Source organism: Parasteatoda tepidariorum, chromosome 3, assembly GCF_982258835.1.
Source record: "Parasteatoda tepidariorum strain Cologne lab strain chromosome 3, Ptep-v5.0, whole genome shotgun sequence".
NCBI classification, from domain to species: Eukaryota; Metazoa; Arthropoda; class Arachnida; order Araneae; family Theridiidae; genus Parasteatoda; species Parasteatoda tepidariorum.
In genome coordinates, this window is record NC_141757.1 from 78,600,903 (window position 1) to 78,614,472 (window position 13,570).

A 13,570-nucleotide genomic window follows, 5' to 3' on the forward strand; every position below is an offset into this window, starting at 1 on the left:
TCTTTATTAGTTAAATTAATATACTAAATTATTTTCTACATAATTTTTTCATAAAATTTTGAACTATATTTTGTGCAACAGTTATTTGAGAAATCTAAAACACCAATTCAATTTCATCCTAGGTATCTGCTTTTTATTAAAAAAAAAAGATAAATAGTTTATTAAAGGAATTTAATATTTTATTAAAAATAATTGAAGTTACTTTGATAGCTCCTATCTAAAAGCTTCATTAAATAATACTCTCATATTTCGATATTTGGGTTGATTTAACTTGGTAAAAAAGAACTATTTTCAGCATATATTTTTTATATATTCTTCATTATATCAAGTAAGGATGAAGGCTAAACCTGCCTTTAAATTCTCTGCTTTGCATTTCGATGACTCCAATGTCACCTGCTCACTTTAAATGTTACGTCGACTCCTTCTCTTCTCTGATTTGAAGTAATTAGATTTTGTTTCATTTCTATTCTAAAGCAGAAGGGTCTACATCTAGGCTGCTCAATATTCACCAGTTAATATTGGTTACAGTACTTTAACCAATCAAATCAGCCTTTTACCTTTCAATGGAAAATGAACTTGAAGTGTTCCCTTCTTCCAAAGAAACACCTTACATCAAGTTTGCATGTAGTGAGAATTTCCAGGCATACTCTGCTGGTAACACTGTATTTGTTAGCCTTATCTAGTGTTATAAATTGATTTTGAGTTTCGGCACTAACTATGTTGTTATAACAACATTGATGCTTGCTTCAGAAGCTACGTTGTATTTTTATTTCATTTTGTTTAAAAAAACAAAAACAAAGAACCTTTATTACAACTTTAGCCCACCTCTTTATGAGCAATGATAAACATAATGCCTAATTATATTAGCTATCATTACTAACACCTTAAATAAGTTGAAATTCTGTATGTTAACTTTTTAACGAAGATCTAACACACATCTGAAGAGCTGACAAAATTGAAAAGAAAAGAAATTCAACAATATAAAAGAAGCTTAAGTTTTTTTAAGCCGATTGAACGAATTTGAACTCATTGTTTCATAAACTTAACTCTTGGGGATTTTTTTAATGAAATGTAAATATTTTTTTAGAAGTCCTTTGACTACAATTACAAGTTTCAAACACTAGTGAATTAACAAATGAAGCATGTGGCATAAAAAGTTTAGGTACTAACTATCCAGCTCTCCATTGTATTTTTCCTTTGCAAAATGTGGACAGAAATTAATGTAGAAGGTATATTTTCACGTATAAATAATTCAAAGTGTAAGTTGTAAGCAACGTAACTTGGTTTTTGCTTTGCAGGTTGTCCTGAAATTCATGCAAGAAATAATTTTGATGGAAATCACAAGATTTAAATTAAAAAGTGTAAATTTTTTATTGATTCATATAGGGTTATATGTGCGTAATCGCAAATCATGTAAGTGGCCTCCACGGCTTTGTCGAAATTTTTCATGAACATTTTGCATAAATGTGGCTGAATTTTGTTGACACAGCACTCTGTTTCCTATTCAAGGTATAGGTAATGATTAGCTGGTTGGCATAAATATTTAAAATAAAAATCAAAGGTCTTATGGGGTTTAATCACTTGATCTGGACTACCATTTCCGGTTGCTGAAACGAAAAATTAGGACAGGGGAATAATTCAACAATGGAAACGTGTTCTTTGGTGTGGTGACTTTTCATACTTAATTCTGAACTATTAGCTGTCCCCTCCCCCTTTATATTCTTTTTGTTGCTCACATTTTATTGCACAAATAGTCCAAATTTATTGCGAATTTTAGGACACCCTTCATGATTCTTTCGATATATTTTAAGCCACACTATTGAACGATGAAGTGTAAGATAACGAATTGTAGTTTTTGTGGCTTGATAATTCTCTAGATAAATACACTGACTTTTTATTGTACATTTCATTGAGTGTTCTATATTCAAATATTTTATTACCGTTTCTAATGTTGTATATACAATGAATGCAAAATCCATGAAACAAGTTTGATTGCACAACACCAATTTAAAAAGATTGTCAATTCCAGAAATTTGGAGGCAGCATGAGTGTAGCTCTCGGACCAAGTAGCACTTCTTCCCATCGAATATCTTCCACTGGTACTGGTTCCCGGTTCATAGAAAAGAAGTAGCGTCCTACTGGCCATAGGCAATAATGCAGGAACCTATTGACACAGATATAGGTAGTGGCTGGCACACAGATTTTATGAAGGCATATCATTTAAAAATAAAGCATATTGATACAAAATTGGCACTGCGTCTATTTTTATGCACACTTATTGATTGGTTGATTTGAATCGATTTATTTGTACATTATTTGCAAAAGTGGAAATACAATAATGATAATTTACAATGACAGTAATGGTTAATAAAGATGCTTTACTAATTTTTTGCGAAAGTTAAAATAGTGATCTACATTTACTATTCATTCAGAATTTTTTTTTTAACCCTATTGAAATTTTAATAAATTGTAGCTTTAAGAAAAATTCTTAATAACTTTTGTTATGAAATGAATTATTAGAGAATTGATTTTTCCCATTGGTCAATTGACAGCTTTTTAGTACTTTTGTTTTTAAAAAAGTTGCTCTTAAAAATATTTTACTGTGTACTATATCTGGTTTTTTGTGCTTTTACCTATTAGTTCACTGGCAATCTTGCTGATAATCTATCTAATAACATTCCTTTCCCCATATTTTATAGTGGAAAGTGTTCATCATGTTTTATCACCGCTTAAAGTTTGTACAGTCATTATCAATGCTAATCCAAATGAATTTTAAATGGAAAAAAGCTAAAGAATTTTGATAAAAAATAGTCTTTTGTAAGTGGGAAGAGCAGAAGCTAATTTTAAGAAAGGTTTTTTAAGTTTACATGCTGATCTATCTAGCTTCAATTCTGCACCGTCTAAAATCAAAAAGAGGCTTGCTCTAGAGACATATGGCTTGACATAAACATTCATACATTATTCTAGTCATGGAGATATTGAGCCATATTAATTTATTTGTGTTATTTAAATATCCCCTTTACCTTCCTTTTAATACCCTCTGTAGTCTGTGCCCTCCTTTTTTAGGGGTAAGCTATGATTATCACTCATACCTTGTTAATTATTTTAATAGCTTTTTTTCTGCTTAAATCAAATTTTTCATGCTATTTTTACCTTTCTGTATTGATTGAAATATTGTTGATAATATAAATTTATAGATGTTACTTTTAAAGAATTTATTGAGTTTCATAAAAGCATAGTAAAATAACAATGGTTTGCTTAATTTCCCTTTTCCTCCCTTTCCCTTTTCATTAATTCTTAAAAATCTATTACATTTATTGTTTGACTACCATCAACTAAGATTTTATTGCAACTGAATGAATAGCAAATCGTAAATAAGTGTGCATAATAAAAAATGGCATGACAAGGGATGGGGTTCTATTAACTATATCTACCATAGCTACCAACTACTTGGCATGAAGGGGTTTAAAAATTTTTCTAGATTTTCCAATGGTAAATGTAACTTGCCATTTTTTGTTGTCTTTCAATTTTGTCGCCGGTAGCTTGAAAATATTTCTTTCTTTCCCTTGCCTTATTTCAAATGTTATTGGTTCGTCATCGTCGGGATCTATCACTGTCTCTAAAGGAATAGGTTTCACCTTCCTTCCCACCTGCTCTTCATATCGTGAAACTACTTCTCGAATTTCTTGAACTGTGAAAGCATGCCTCATTTTTGAACTGATGTTTTCCGCTGACATCTCAACCACCACGGTGTCGTCTGGATGGACCTCGGGCCCCAAACGTTCACTGATAGCTGCTAACAAGGCTGCTGGCACTCTTCTGGGAAAAGGATTTGATAGGCTCGGCAGACTAGTGGAAGTTCGAACACTGCCCAGTTTTCCTGGGCATGTTGCGAACACTGAATTCTTTCTTGGGTTATCTTCTAATCTATCCCAGCTTTTTGACCGATTGATTGAACCCTTGAGCTTTCCAACGTTTGGTTCAGACTTATGAATTATCTCTGGTAATTGTGGAATGCTGTCTGAACGATGTAATGAATAATCTGAAAAAGGGAATAAGTTTGACATTTGTTGCAAAATGATAATTATTTTTTCAAAAGTCGTCTATTTTGTTACGATTAACATATATTAACAAAAGTTTCCTTAGCTATAATGATTGTATATTTTAAGAGCAAAATGTTTTGCATATTTGTGGAAAGTATTGACTTTTAAGGAAAAAAAATTGAAGAATGAGAAGTGATTACGGGGATTAGCGAGCAGCGGGTGGAGCCTCCTAAGGAATTAAATAAAGTCATAATCATTTTATTTAAAAAGGAATAATCTTCTTTATAGTATGTTAAATGTAGTAGACGTCGTGGTTTAGTTTTACTAAAAAAAAATTTCTTGAAATTTGTAATCGCAAACAAAATATTTAGCTACAATAAAAAGCGTTAGAGCTGTGTTCTAAAAATAATTTTAATTACATTACTAAATTTTAGTTAGTTATATCAAATTTTTAAAAAACATTGCATTCCAACCAATTTAAACTTGTCTAAAATCCATGCCTAGAATTCATCCCTTTTCATTAAGTTAGCTTTAAAAGCAATATACTCTGCCTTCTTATGAAAAAAATTCACATAAATAGCAAATATGCATACAGAATATCCATGTATATAATAATTAAAAAAAAAAAGCAAATTTAAAAAAAAATTACTTTTTTTTTTATTTGTATGATTTTTAAAAATTGAAGAGAATGGCTGTGGAATTTTTTTGTGGAAATAAAATAGTAAAACAGATGTAAACAGAAAACCAAACTCCATTTAAATCGATAGTCACCGGTTTAATTTTATAGACCTTGAGAAGTAAAATTCTGGCTTAAGAAGTTATGAAATTAAGAAATAAATAATAAAACTAATAAAATTATGTTTTTAAAGTAACAAATGATTGTTAATTTGTAATATATTATATTACGTATGCTACATATTTGTATTGCTTTATAAAATAAATACAGTGTAAATGATTAAAAATTTTGAAATGATATGCGATAGAATTAAAAATTTTCAAAAATTAATGTGTCTGCTTCAAAGTTGTAAGCAATTGTTCTCTTACCAGAATCATAATTCCGTCCATTATGTGAACATCTTTTCTTTCTACATAAGCATATAGCACGATTCCACAGGCCATGATTTGAATCAGTATCTTTTTTAGTTGTTGGAGCCCTGTATATCCGTTCATTTAAGTCTTTGTGACTCTAGAACATATGTTTAAAACAAAAATAATTCAATAACATAAACACGAAATCTAAAAAATTCACAATGTTTTGCTAAGAAAGAGAAATTTGCTATAGAGATCTTCGCACAAAATTTAGAGCGAACTAACCAAAAATATTTTATATATAAGTTTTAGGCAGAACTTAGTTATGTTTCAAGGACTGTAGCATCTTTTGGTTTTAATGGGGACACTCTTGCTAATGTTTAAAAAATAAAAGTGTTTTTTTTTTAAACGCAACACTTTTTTTTAACATTCACTTTTAAGAATATCACGTAATAAAAGTATAAATTTAAAATTAAAATATTAACATAAAATTTTTTTTTAAAAAAACCGCTTTTTTTTAAGTGTACCAAAAAGAAAAGTAATTCTATTTTTGCCATGCAAAAAACAAATGGCGCATCATTTTCGAAAAAAAAGGGGGGGATTATTAGTGGTAGTGATAAAAGCTTATTATGGAAGCTCTCCGACTTACGTTTCTTGTTTTAGGTATTCCAAAAATGAAATTCTTTTCTCATTTTTGTCCAGCTTGAAAATCACAATTTTTAAAATTTTTATTCTCTTTTATTATTTCCTCATTTTTAAATTTCAGTTAATTTGCTTAGATCAGAAAGTCGCTGAAACATCGATTGGCGAAATTTCAACGGAGATTTAATTTGCCTGTAACATTTAGGAAACAATAGCAACTTGTATTGTCGTCTACCACAGAACTCCAGTTAAAATTTGAGTGCTCGTTATAGTCGGAAAGTGGTCGTAATTTTAATTGATCTCAAATTCCATATGGAAGTAATTTATCTGTAACTTCTGCTTAAAACCACTCAGTAAACGATAAAAAACTTAGTAAATACTTAAGTACTCTAGCTAATCAAAAAATAGATGAAATTAATTGCTAGACCGCACCCTCACACACACGAAAACAAGTAAATAAAAAAAATGATACAGTCCTTTTTTTATTGACGTGAGTCTGGATGAAATGAGCTTTCATGAACTTTAAATGATGTTTTCTCATAACATTTTGATGTTCTAAAAGCAACTGAGTGTATGGTTGTTCATCACTTAATTTCGTAATTTTTTTTCATTATGTTTATTGTTAATAAGTAAATAGTTTAGCAAAATATAAATAAAAAGTATTAAAAAAGAAAAAAATATCTGCATTTTTTGATTTATGCGATAAAAGAAATAATTTCAAATTTAATATAAATAAACTAACTACATGGCATTTTAATGTTTCTAAAAACATTAAGTTAAATACCATTTTTTATCAAATAATAAGATTATAAGAATTTGCGATGATGTTTATTTATCGAAAAAACAAATAGACCAACTCTTCCAAAATTTGATAAAAAAAAAAAAAAACAAATAGATGTTTAACTATAATTAAATTACATCTAAAATCATTGAGTTAAATGTATATTATAATCTAATATGTATAATTCTCGTACGTGACTCCCAAATTTTGGCTGTATTTCTTTTCCGCCGGTGGTTTTAATAAATTTATTAAAAATTTCTTTGTTAACTAGATTGTTGTTTTTTTCCATTTACAAATCCAATTTGGGAAAGTTCGTGGCTAACTATTTAATAAAGATTCTTCTATTATCTACTATTTAATAAAGATTTTTGTTTTAAATAAAATAAAAAAAATTTTATTTTTTTTCTTCTTAAATGTTAATTTTGGTTGACACACGAACTATTTTGAATTAACCGTTAAAAAATCGACCTTAAAAATTATAATATGCAAGGTCAAAAACCTAATGGCAATGAAGTTAAAGGTTTTATCCATGTTTTTTTAGCATTCAGACAAATAAGTTATAAGCTGCACGTTAAGTTCCTATGATCCTTGATTTTGTCTCACTGTATGCAGACGACCTATTAGATTTCTTTTTCACTGTTTTGAAAATTTTTATTGACAACGTGCTGAAATATTTCCTGAACAAAAATCTATTCTACAATTATGAAAAAGATTTTAGTTTTTAAATGTAAAACAAGAGCCTTGATGGCTCAATGGTTAAGGCACTGAACTGTCATTGTGAAGAACTGAGTTTCGATCAATAATGGCGACTCGAAGCCCATGAAGCTTCATATCAATGAATCTTAGCTATATTGGGAAGTGAAGGTGGACTGTGAGCAATGCTGACCACATTACCACAATCATGCCGTTGGTCACGAGCTGTTGTGATAAAAGCTTTAACTTTTTTTAAAATATGAAACGACATAAATTTATTTAAATTAGGTAAATTCTTGTTATTTAAATAATTTGAAAAATGTAAGGTTGCTTTAAGTATGCTCTGAAAATCTGACTCTTTTTTCAAAATTGTAGCAGTGCAATGTTTATCGTATTCAATTAGATTCAGATTCTGAAATCAAAATTTACTTATAAATAAATTTAGATATAATCAAAATTCTTAGTTGATAAAAAAAAACTATTTTCATCAATGGATAAAGATTTTAAGATTAGCAGGTAAGTGAAAATTAATTAGGTTAACTATTTCATTTTTTTTTTAAATTGGGTACTACTGATTTCTCCTCTGATTCTGAAGTCACTGTGTTTTCTCCTCACTATCTGTCACAGAAAAATTAAGTGTGACAGTTTTAATCAAATTGTAAAGCTAAATATTTATCTAATTAACTTGAGATTGATAAAAAAAAGAGTATTTTTGTGTTTGCGTTTCTGAAAATTTGTAACTCATACTTTTTTTTTAAATTTTATTCACTGTGATTTATTTATTTATTTTTTGGCAAATCGTAGTTCACTGACTAATATATCACTAACACATAATCCACTTCTATCGTACTTTCTATGAAAAATAATGTTTTTTAAGTACATTGGCAACTTTATTTCGACAAAAATATCAATTATCTCGATATCCTAGAAAACCTCACACGTATTAATCCGCTGCATGCTTGGTTCAATTTGATTTATTCTAACAACTAAAATAACTGCCAATGCTCTTCTAAAATTCTTGGTATCTCCTTAAAACTCATCAGAAGGTAACGTGATAATTTTGCAAAATTTTATATTATTTTCATGCAGAGTAAATACAAATAACACAACATGTTTAATTTTTAATACTTGAAATGGAAATTTTTTTTCCACAAGTATTTCAGTGCGAATAGGATTCGTAAATAGCATTTCATTTATTACATAAAATATATGCTGACTCTTATGCAGACGTAACTATTTTTCTTAAAATATACTTTAGTTTTTAAACTTCGTGAACTTCTTACATCGTTGTTACAGGATACAATTTTTTTTTCCTTATAGTCCGTGCAATGTTTGTTTATGCTGCAGCGTTTCAAAAAACATTTGCAGCGAATTCTCATGTCGGCCAGAGACAGAAGTAGATAAACAACGTTACAGAATTCCCGTGGCTAAATTACATTTCCACCATTTCAAAAATACAGATACAAATTGTCCGAATGGCGCAACCTCCAAATGTGTTTGTCCTGACAGTGCGCCAAGGTACTCTGGTAAGGCAAAATGTTTTCCTAACTCTTTGTGTAATAGTGAAAACAAATTGCATTCATTGATTTTTTTATAGTGTTTAATTTTTGATACATATGAGGTATGAAAAAATATTTCTCGAAAATTAATGTTTTAATTTTCACCAAATACTTGTTTATATATAACCAGTAAAAAGTTTTGGTGTATAGTTGACACCACTTTTGGTGTTAAGGTAAACTAAAAACAGAAATGTAGTTATCCTGTCTTTAGAACAGAAACGCAGTTATCCTGCAAAAAAAATTATATAAAAATGACAACATAACATTTGTTTGAAAGTATATTTTATTTTATAACCGTCGTTGAACAGCAGACCAAATCTTTGGATTTACGACTACTAATGTTCAACTCCGTAGCCTTGTAATTTTGAACCCAATCCAGAAGACAAGGGAACTCTTGGATCAAGTAGAACCAATCCGCATTTGCGTTACATGGATATGAAAATCTCGAAAACTTCCCACGGTTAGCCTGACGACAAGGGAATGCGGTCCCAATTATTCGGTTTACTGACCAGTCACAGTTGGTTTTTTTTTAAATTTTCGTAAGGGCCAGAAGAGGGCTATGCAGGTCAGCCACTGTATGCTTACGTAGGGTGTGGCGGCTGCCCATTGGTTCCTCCTGTTGGCGGGACTGGGGTAAGCAAATAAATAAATATACTTCTAGTGATTTGAAAGAAGAAGTAGTCATTATTGCCCCACTTTCATCTGGATATGAAGTTTATTTCTAACTACTAGCTGATGTTTGGTGTACGTCAGTTTTATTTATTCTGACCTTAGAATTACATGTTACTGTAAGGAACAACATAGTGGTGATGCTAGCTGATGTTCGGTGTACGACTATTTTATTTATTCTGACCATAAAATGACATGTCACTCTATTGAGCAAGCTAGCTTATGTTGAGCGTTCGACAATTTGAATTATTCTGACCTTAAAAGGGTTTGTTATTCTATGGAACAAGCATAGTGGTGATGCAAGCTGATGTTCGGTGTACGCCAGTTTGATTCATTCTGACTGACCTAAAAAAAACTGCTATTCTATAGAACAAGCATAGTGATGAGCCCAAACATAGGATATTTTTAATCTACAATAGTAGACTAAATGGGGTAGTGATGAATATACATTACTCCAAAACTTTGTGTTTTTGACAAGTATCAAGCAATTGCAGCCTGCCAGCCTCCTGCGTTAATTTTGATAACTATCTTCTTTTTTTGATTTATCCTCATATACTAAAAATTTTAAAATTCATTAGTATCACTCAGTGATTAGTGTTTGATATCAATTTATCAGTTCATGATATCATCATATCGAATATTGCTCCACCTCTCCACTTAGGATATCTTTGTGAAAAGAATGACCGAATGATTCGAAAACAGTCCCGCTGTCCTGTGCGAGCTTATCCTCTCAGTTGCAGTGAATCAGGATCACCTTGCATGAAATGTTGTAACTGTCCCCCATGCAGACCCATAAAAAGGGAAGTGAAAAAACCTCTCAAATATGGAGATTATGGTACAGAGGTAAAGTTTTTTTTTTCCTAACAATTTACTTTCAATTTTAAAAACAGTATTTTTTAGATATTCAAAATATTAATATACCAACAAATAACGACTATTCTTAACTCTATGAAGCAGATGGGACACCGATGCCCCCTTTTATATATATTTTTCTGATGATCTAATTAGAAGTAAAAATATATTTTGGTATTTTTTAATTATTAAAAATAGTCTAGTTACTAAATAATAATATTTTTTTAACAGTTTCTTAAAATAATCTGTTAAATTATAGGAATTATATTTGTACTTAAATATAAAATTCATAAAAAGTAGTTGGAGTTTTTTTTTCTCATTTATATTCAAAAATTTATCAATGATTGATTTTCTAAATTAACGAAATTTCAATGATGAATGACTGTTTCTCTTACATCTAAATAACTGCAAATGCGAGGATGTAATATCATTTTCATAGAAAATGAACGATTTTTGTTTCATTATTAATTTCCCTATTAGTAAAATTCCAACATTAAAATACTGGAAAAATGAAAAAAAATGGGGTGTGTGAAAATATGATTTGGAGAGTACGTAATAATTATGATTTCAGGGGAGAGAGGGAATGTGAATAAAGTTCCGCCATCGGGAATGTGAACAATTTTTTCTCATAGGATCTACGTGAGTTATTTTTCAGCATTCAATCCCCTGAAAAAAAACATGCGTTAAAAGTTTATTTAAAAATTACCTAAAATATTAGTTTTATGCGGGAAAGAGGGGTGACATCTTCTCGTGAAGTGCTTATTTTTTATTTTCTATTGCTAGACCTCATATGAGTATTTTTAAAATGTTTCACAGCTTTATAAAAATTTCCCATTATTTATCATTTTTTGATTTAATTTGAATGTACTATAATGCTTGTATGATTTTTGTTATAGGCATTTTGCCCCATTTATCTTTGTTTTACGTTTTCTTACCTCCCCCAGAAACTAGTTAGTGCCATAAAATTTTCTCATCAGTTTTTGCGTTCTTTCATCTTTTTATAAAATATAGAAAACGTGGTTTGTTATAATTTCACACTACGGCTTTCAGTTAATTCAATATCTTAAAGGTAAAATATGTACATGTTTTTCCTCTTCTATAGGGTTACTTATGCACTCAAGTGTGTGGTGAATATATGGGTAAAAAGAAAAGTAAAGTTCTTGACAGTTCCAAACCTTATTACTCATCTTGTTTTCGAGGAAGTTTACGCGATAATGGAAAAAAATTAGAAAGAGAGATCGAATCTTCTTGTTGTGAATTTGATGGGGATGATGAATTCAGAAAAGGAGGTGTGATTCCGAGTTACATGGGACATGTTCCTGGTGAGTGATTCAGAACTATGACCAAACACTTTGTTCCTACTCCCCCCCCCCCGATGTTTTCCTACAAGGATTAAATACTCATTACCCTTAGTCATTCAACGAAATAAATATACATATGGTTTTTATATGGTAACAACGAAAAAATATACAGTTGAAAATATGGTATTGAACAGAATTGCAGTGAAACAAATTTTGAATCGAGGCGTCGCTAGCAGCATTTTCTACAAACGTTTTTTCCTTCTTCTATAAAATTTTGCTTTAAGTGAAAACCGGTTAATCTATTTGAAAAAAAAAAAACTATTTAATTTGCTTACGTGAAACATATATAAACTAATGATAAAAATAAAAACCTTAAACGTTGAATTGAGAGTGAGGAAGAATCGCATAAAATTTTTTTCAATTATTGCTCTTACTTTCATTATTCAGTGAAAGCAAAATCTAATAGCCCAGTGCCAGAAAATTGCTTACATCTAGCTGTTAAAACAAAAAGGCTACCGACGTTAGCCATCACCTCCCCACATACTGAAATAAAGGCTGACCTAGAATCGAAAAAACAGAGAAGCCATAATCTGGGCAGCACTTTCTAACTTTCGATTCCTGTAATTGCTGACAAGCTTTCGAATGTTATATTTTATTCTTGTGAATTAAATGTAATCAGGGGTGTAGTGGGACCGTAACAGCCGGCGTTCCTGTATATTTTAGTGTTTCAAAACGGATTCCGCAACTTTCCTGAACTTATTTCAAGTTTACACTTTTTTATAATCTGCTTGTAATACTAACATGAAATTAGCCATCTATGTAACCCTACATTTCTGTTTTTAAATTGCGATTATAATGTTTTATTCCTTTATAGATCTTCTATAATAGCGGTAAATTAGAGGTAAACAGTAACTCAGAAATTTTTTTAAAGGGTTTAAAGTTCGATGCTAAAGTTTTACTAATAAAATAATTCATAAATTTGTAAGCACCTAGATATTGAGAAGTGATTCTTAAAAATAATATATAAATAAAAATTAGGAAATATTCAAAAAAATATTTAATAATGTTTTCGGTAAATAGAAAAATTATGGAGGTTACAATAATGTAAAAATAAGGAAGCTTGAGCAAAAAAAAGAAAGAAAAATACTTTGATTACTACAGATGATTTGATAATTGTCGATGAAAAATTGTCTTTGATAATTTTAGATTCCACCTTCCTGGACAATGCAGGGACATACTTTCTGGTAAAAAAAAAATAATAATAAAAAATAAATAGTATCGCAGAGAATTTAATTTAAAAAATCCACTAGGGTCAAATAAAGAACTATAGTTGATGCTTTGATGACGAAGTCAAGCTGAGTTTCGTCATCCTCCATCTAGTACCCACAAATGGATAAGCTCTCGTTTGTTTATCATGTGCCTTAGACATTAACTCTAGGCATTAACGCAACACATAGCAATTTTTTTCAAATTGTTTTTTTTCTTTAATAAATATGCTAACAATATCTAATATAGTTTAAAGTTTGAGCTTTTTATTACAAAAAACTGCTCTGTAAATTATCATTTATTAAATATCATTTCATAGTAAATAACATTCAATTTTAATCATTTATTTAATATTTTCAGGGCTGCACTTTACTTTTGGCTCATGTTATGGCTTAACAGCAAATAGATTATTAGCTCGTCACTTTAATGAAATGGAATCAAGAGACTGTTGATTTTAATTAACATAACAATTGTTTCCTTATTTCGTTTGCAATAAAGAACTTCTTAGTTTAAATTCTTTTTCATTCAAAAACTCACTTTCATAAATAAAATAGTTATAAGAAATCAACATTTAAATTTTAATGAAAAAATTCTTGGTATTTGCAATTGAAGTTACAAATTTCCAAGAAATTAGTTTTTATGTTTATCCATAACGATATGTTTATCCATAAGGTTTATCTATGTTTATTCACGTGTAATGTTTTTCTATAAGAATATGTTTATCCATTATGTTAG

At 29.6% G+C, this 13,570-nt stretch overlaps 2 protein-coding genes across 4 annotated transcripts in view; one reads left to right on the forward strand and one right to left on the reverse strand.

Moving 5' to 3' along the window:
• Positions 1 to 1,919: 1,919 nt before the first annotated feature.
• The window catches only part of LOC107439004 (uncharacterized), a 52,412-nt gene continuing 40,761 nt past the window's right edge, over positions 1,920 to 13,570 (reverse strand). For 2 of the 3 annotated variants that reach the window (XM_071181899.2, XM_071181896.2), the window contains exons 14-16: positions 5,088 to 5,229; positions 3,508 to 4,042; positions 1,920 to 2,164 (exon numbers count right to left, since the gene is read on the reverse strand). In XM_071181899.2, the coding sequence (XP_071038000.2) occupies positions 2,020 to 2,164; positions 3,508 to 4,042; positions 5,088 to 5,229 (822 nt within the window). In that variant the 3' untranslated portion in view covers positions 1,920 to 2,019. The other variant, XM_016051456.4, reaches the window with a different exon arrangement.
• Positions 7,569 to 13,349, forward strand: LOC107439008 (uncharacterized). The gene is made up of 5 exons (XM_043038766.3): positions 7,569 to 7,704; positions 8,509 to 8,714; positions 10,078 to 10,259; positions 11,371 to 11,590; positions 13,196 to 13,349. The coding sequence occupies exons 1-5, from the start codon at positions 7,679 to 7,681 to the stop codon at positions 13,285 to 13,287; spliced, it is 726 nt and encodes a 241-aa protein (XP_042894700.2). The 5' UTR covers positions 7,569 to 7,678; the 3' UTR covers positions 13,288 to 13,349.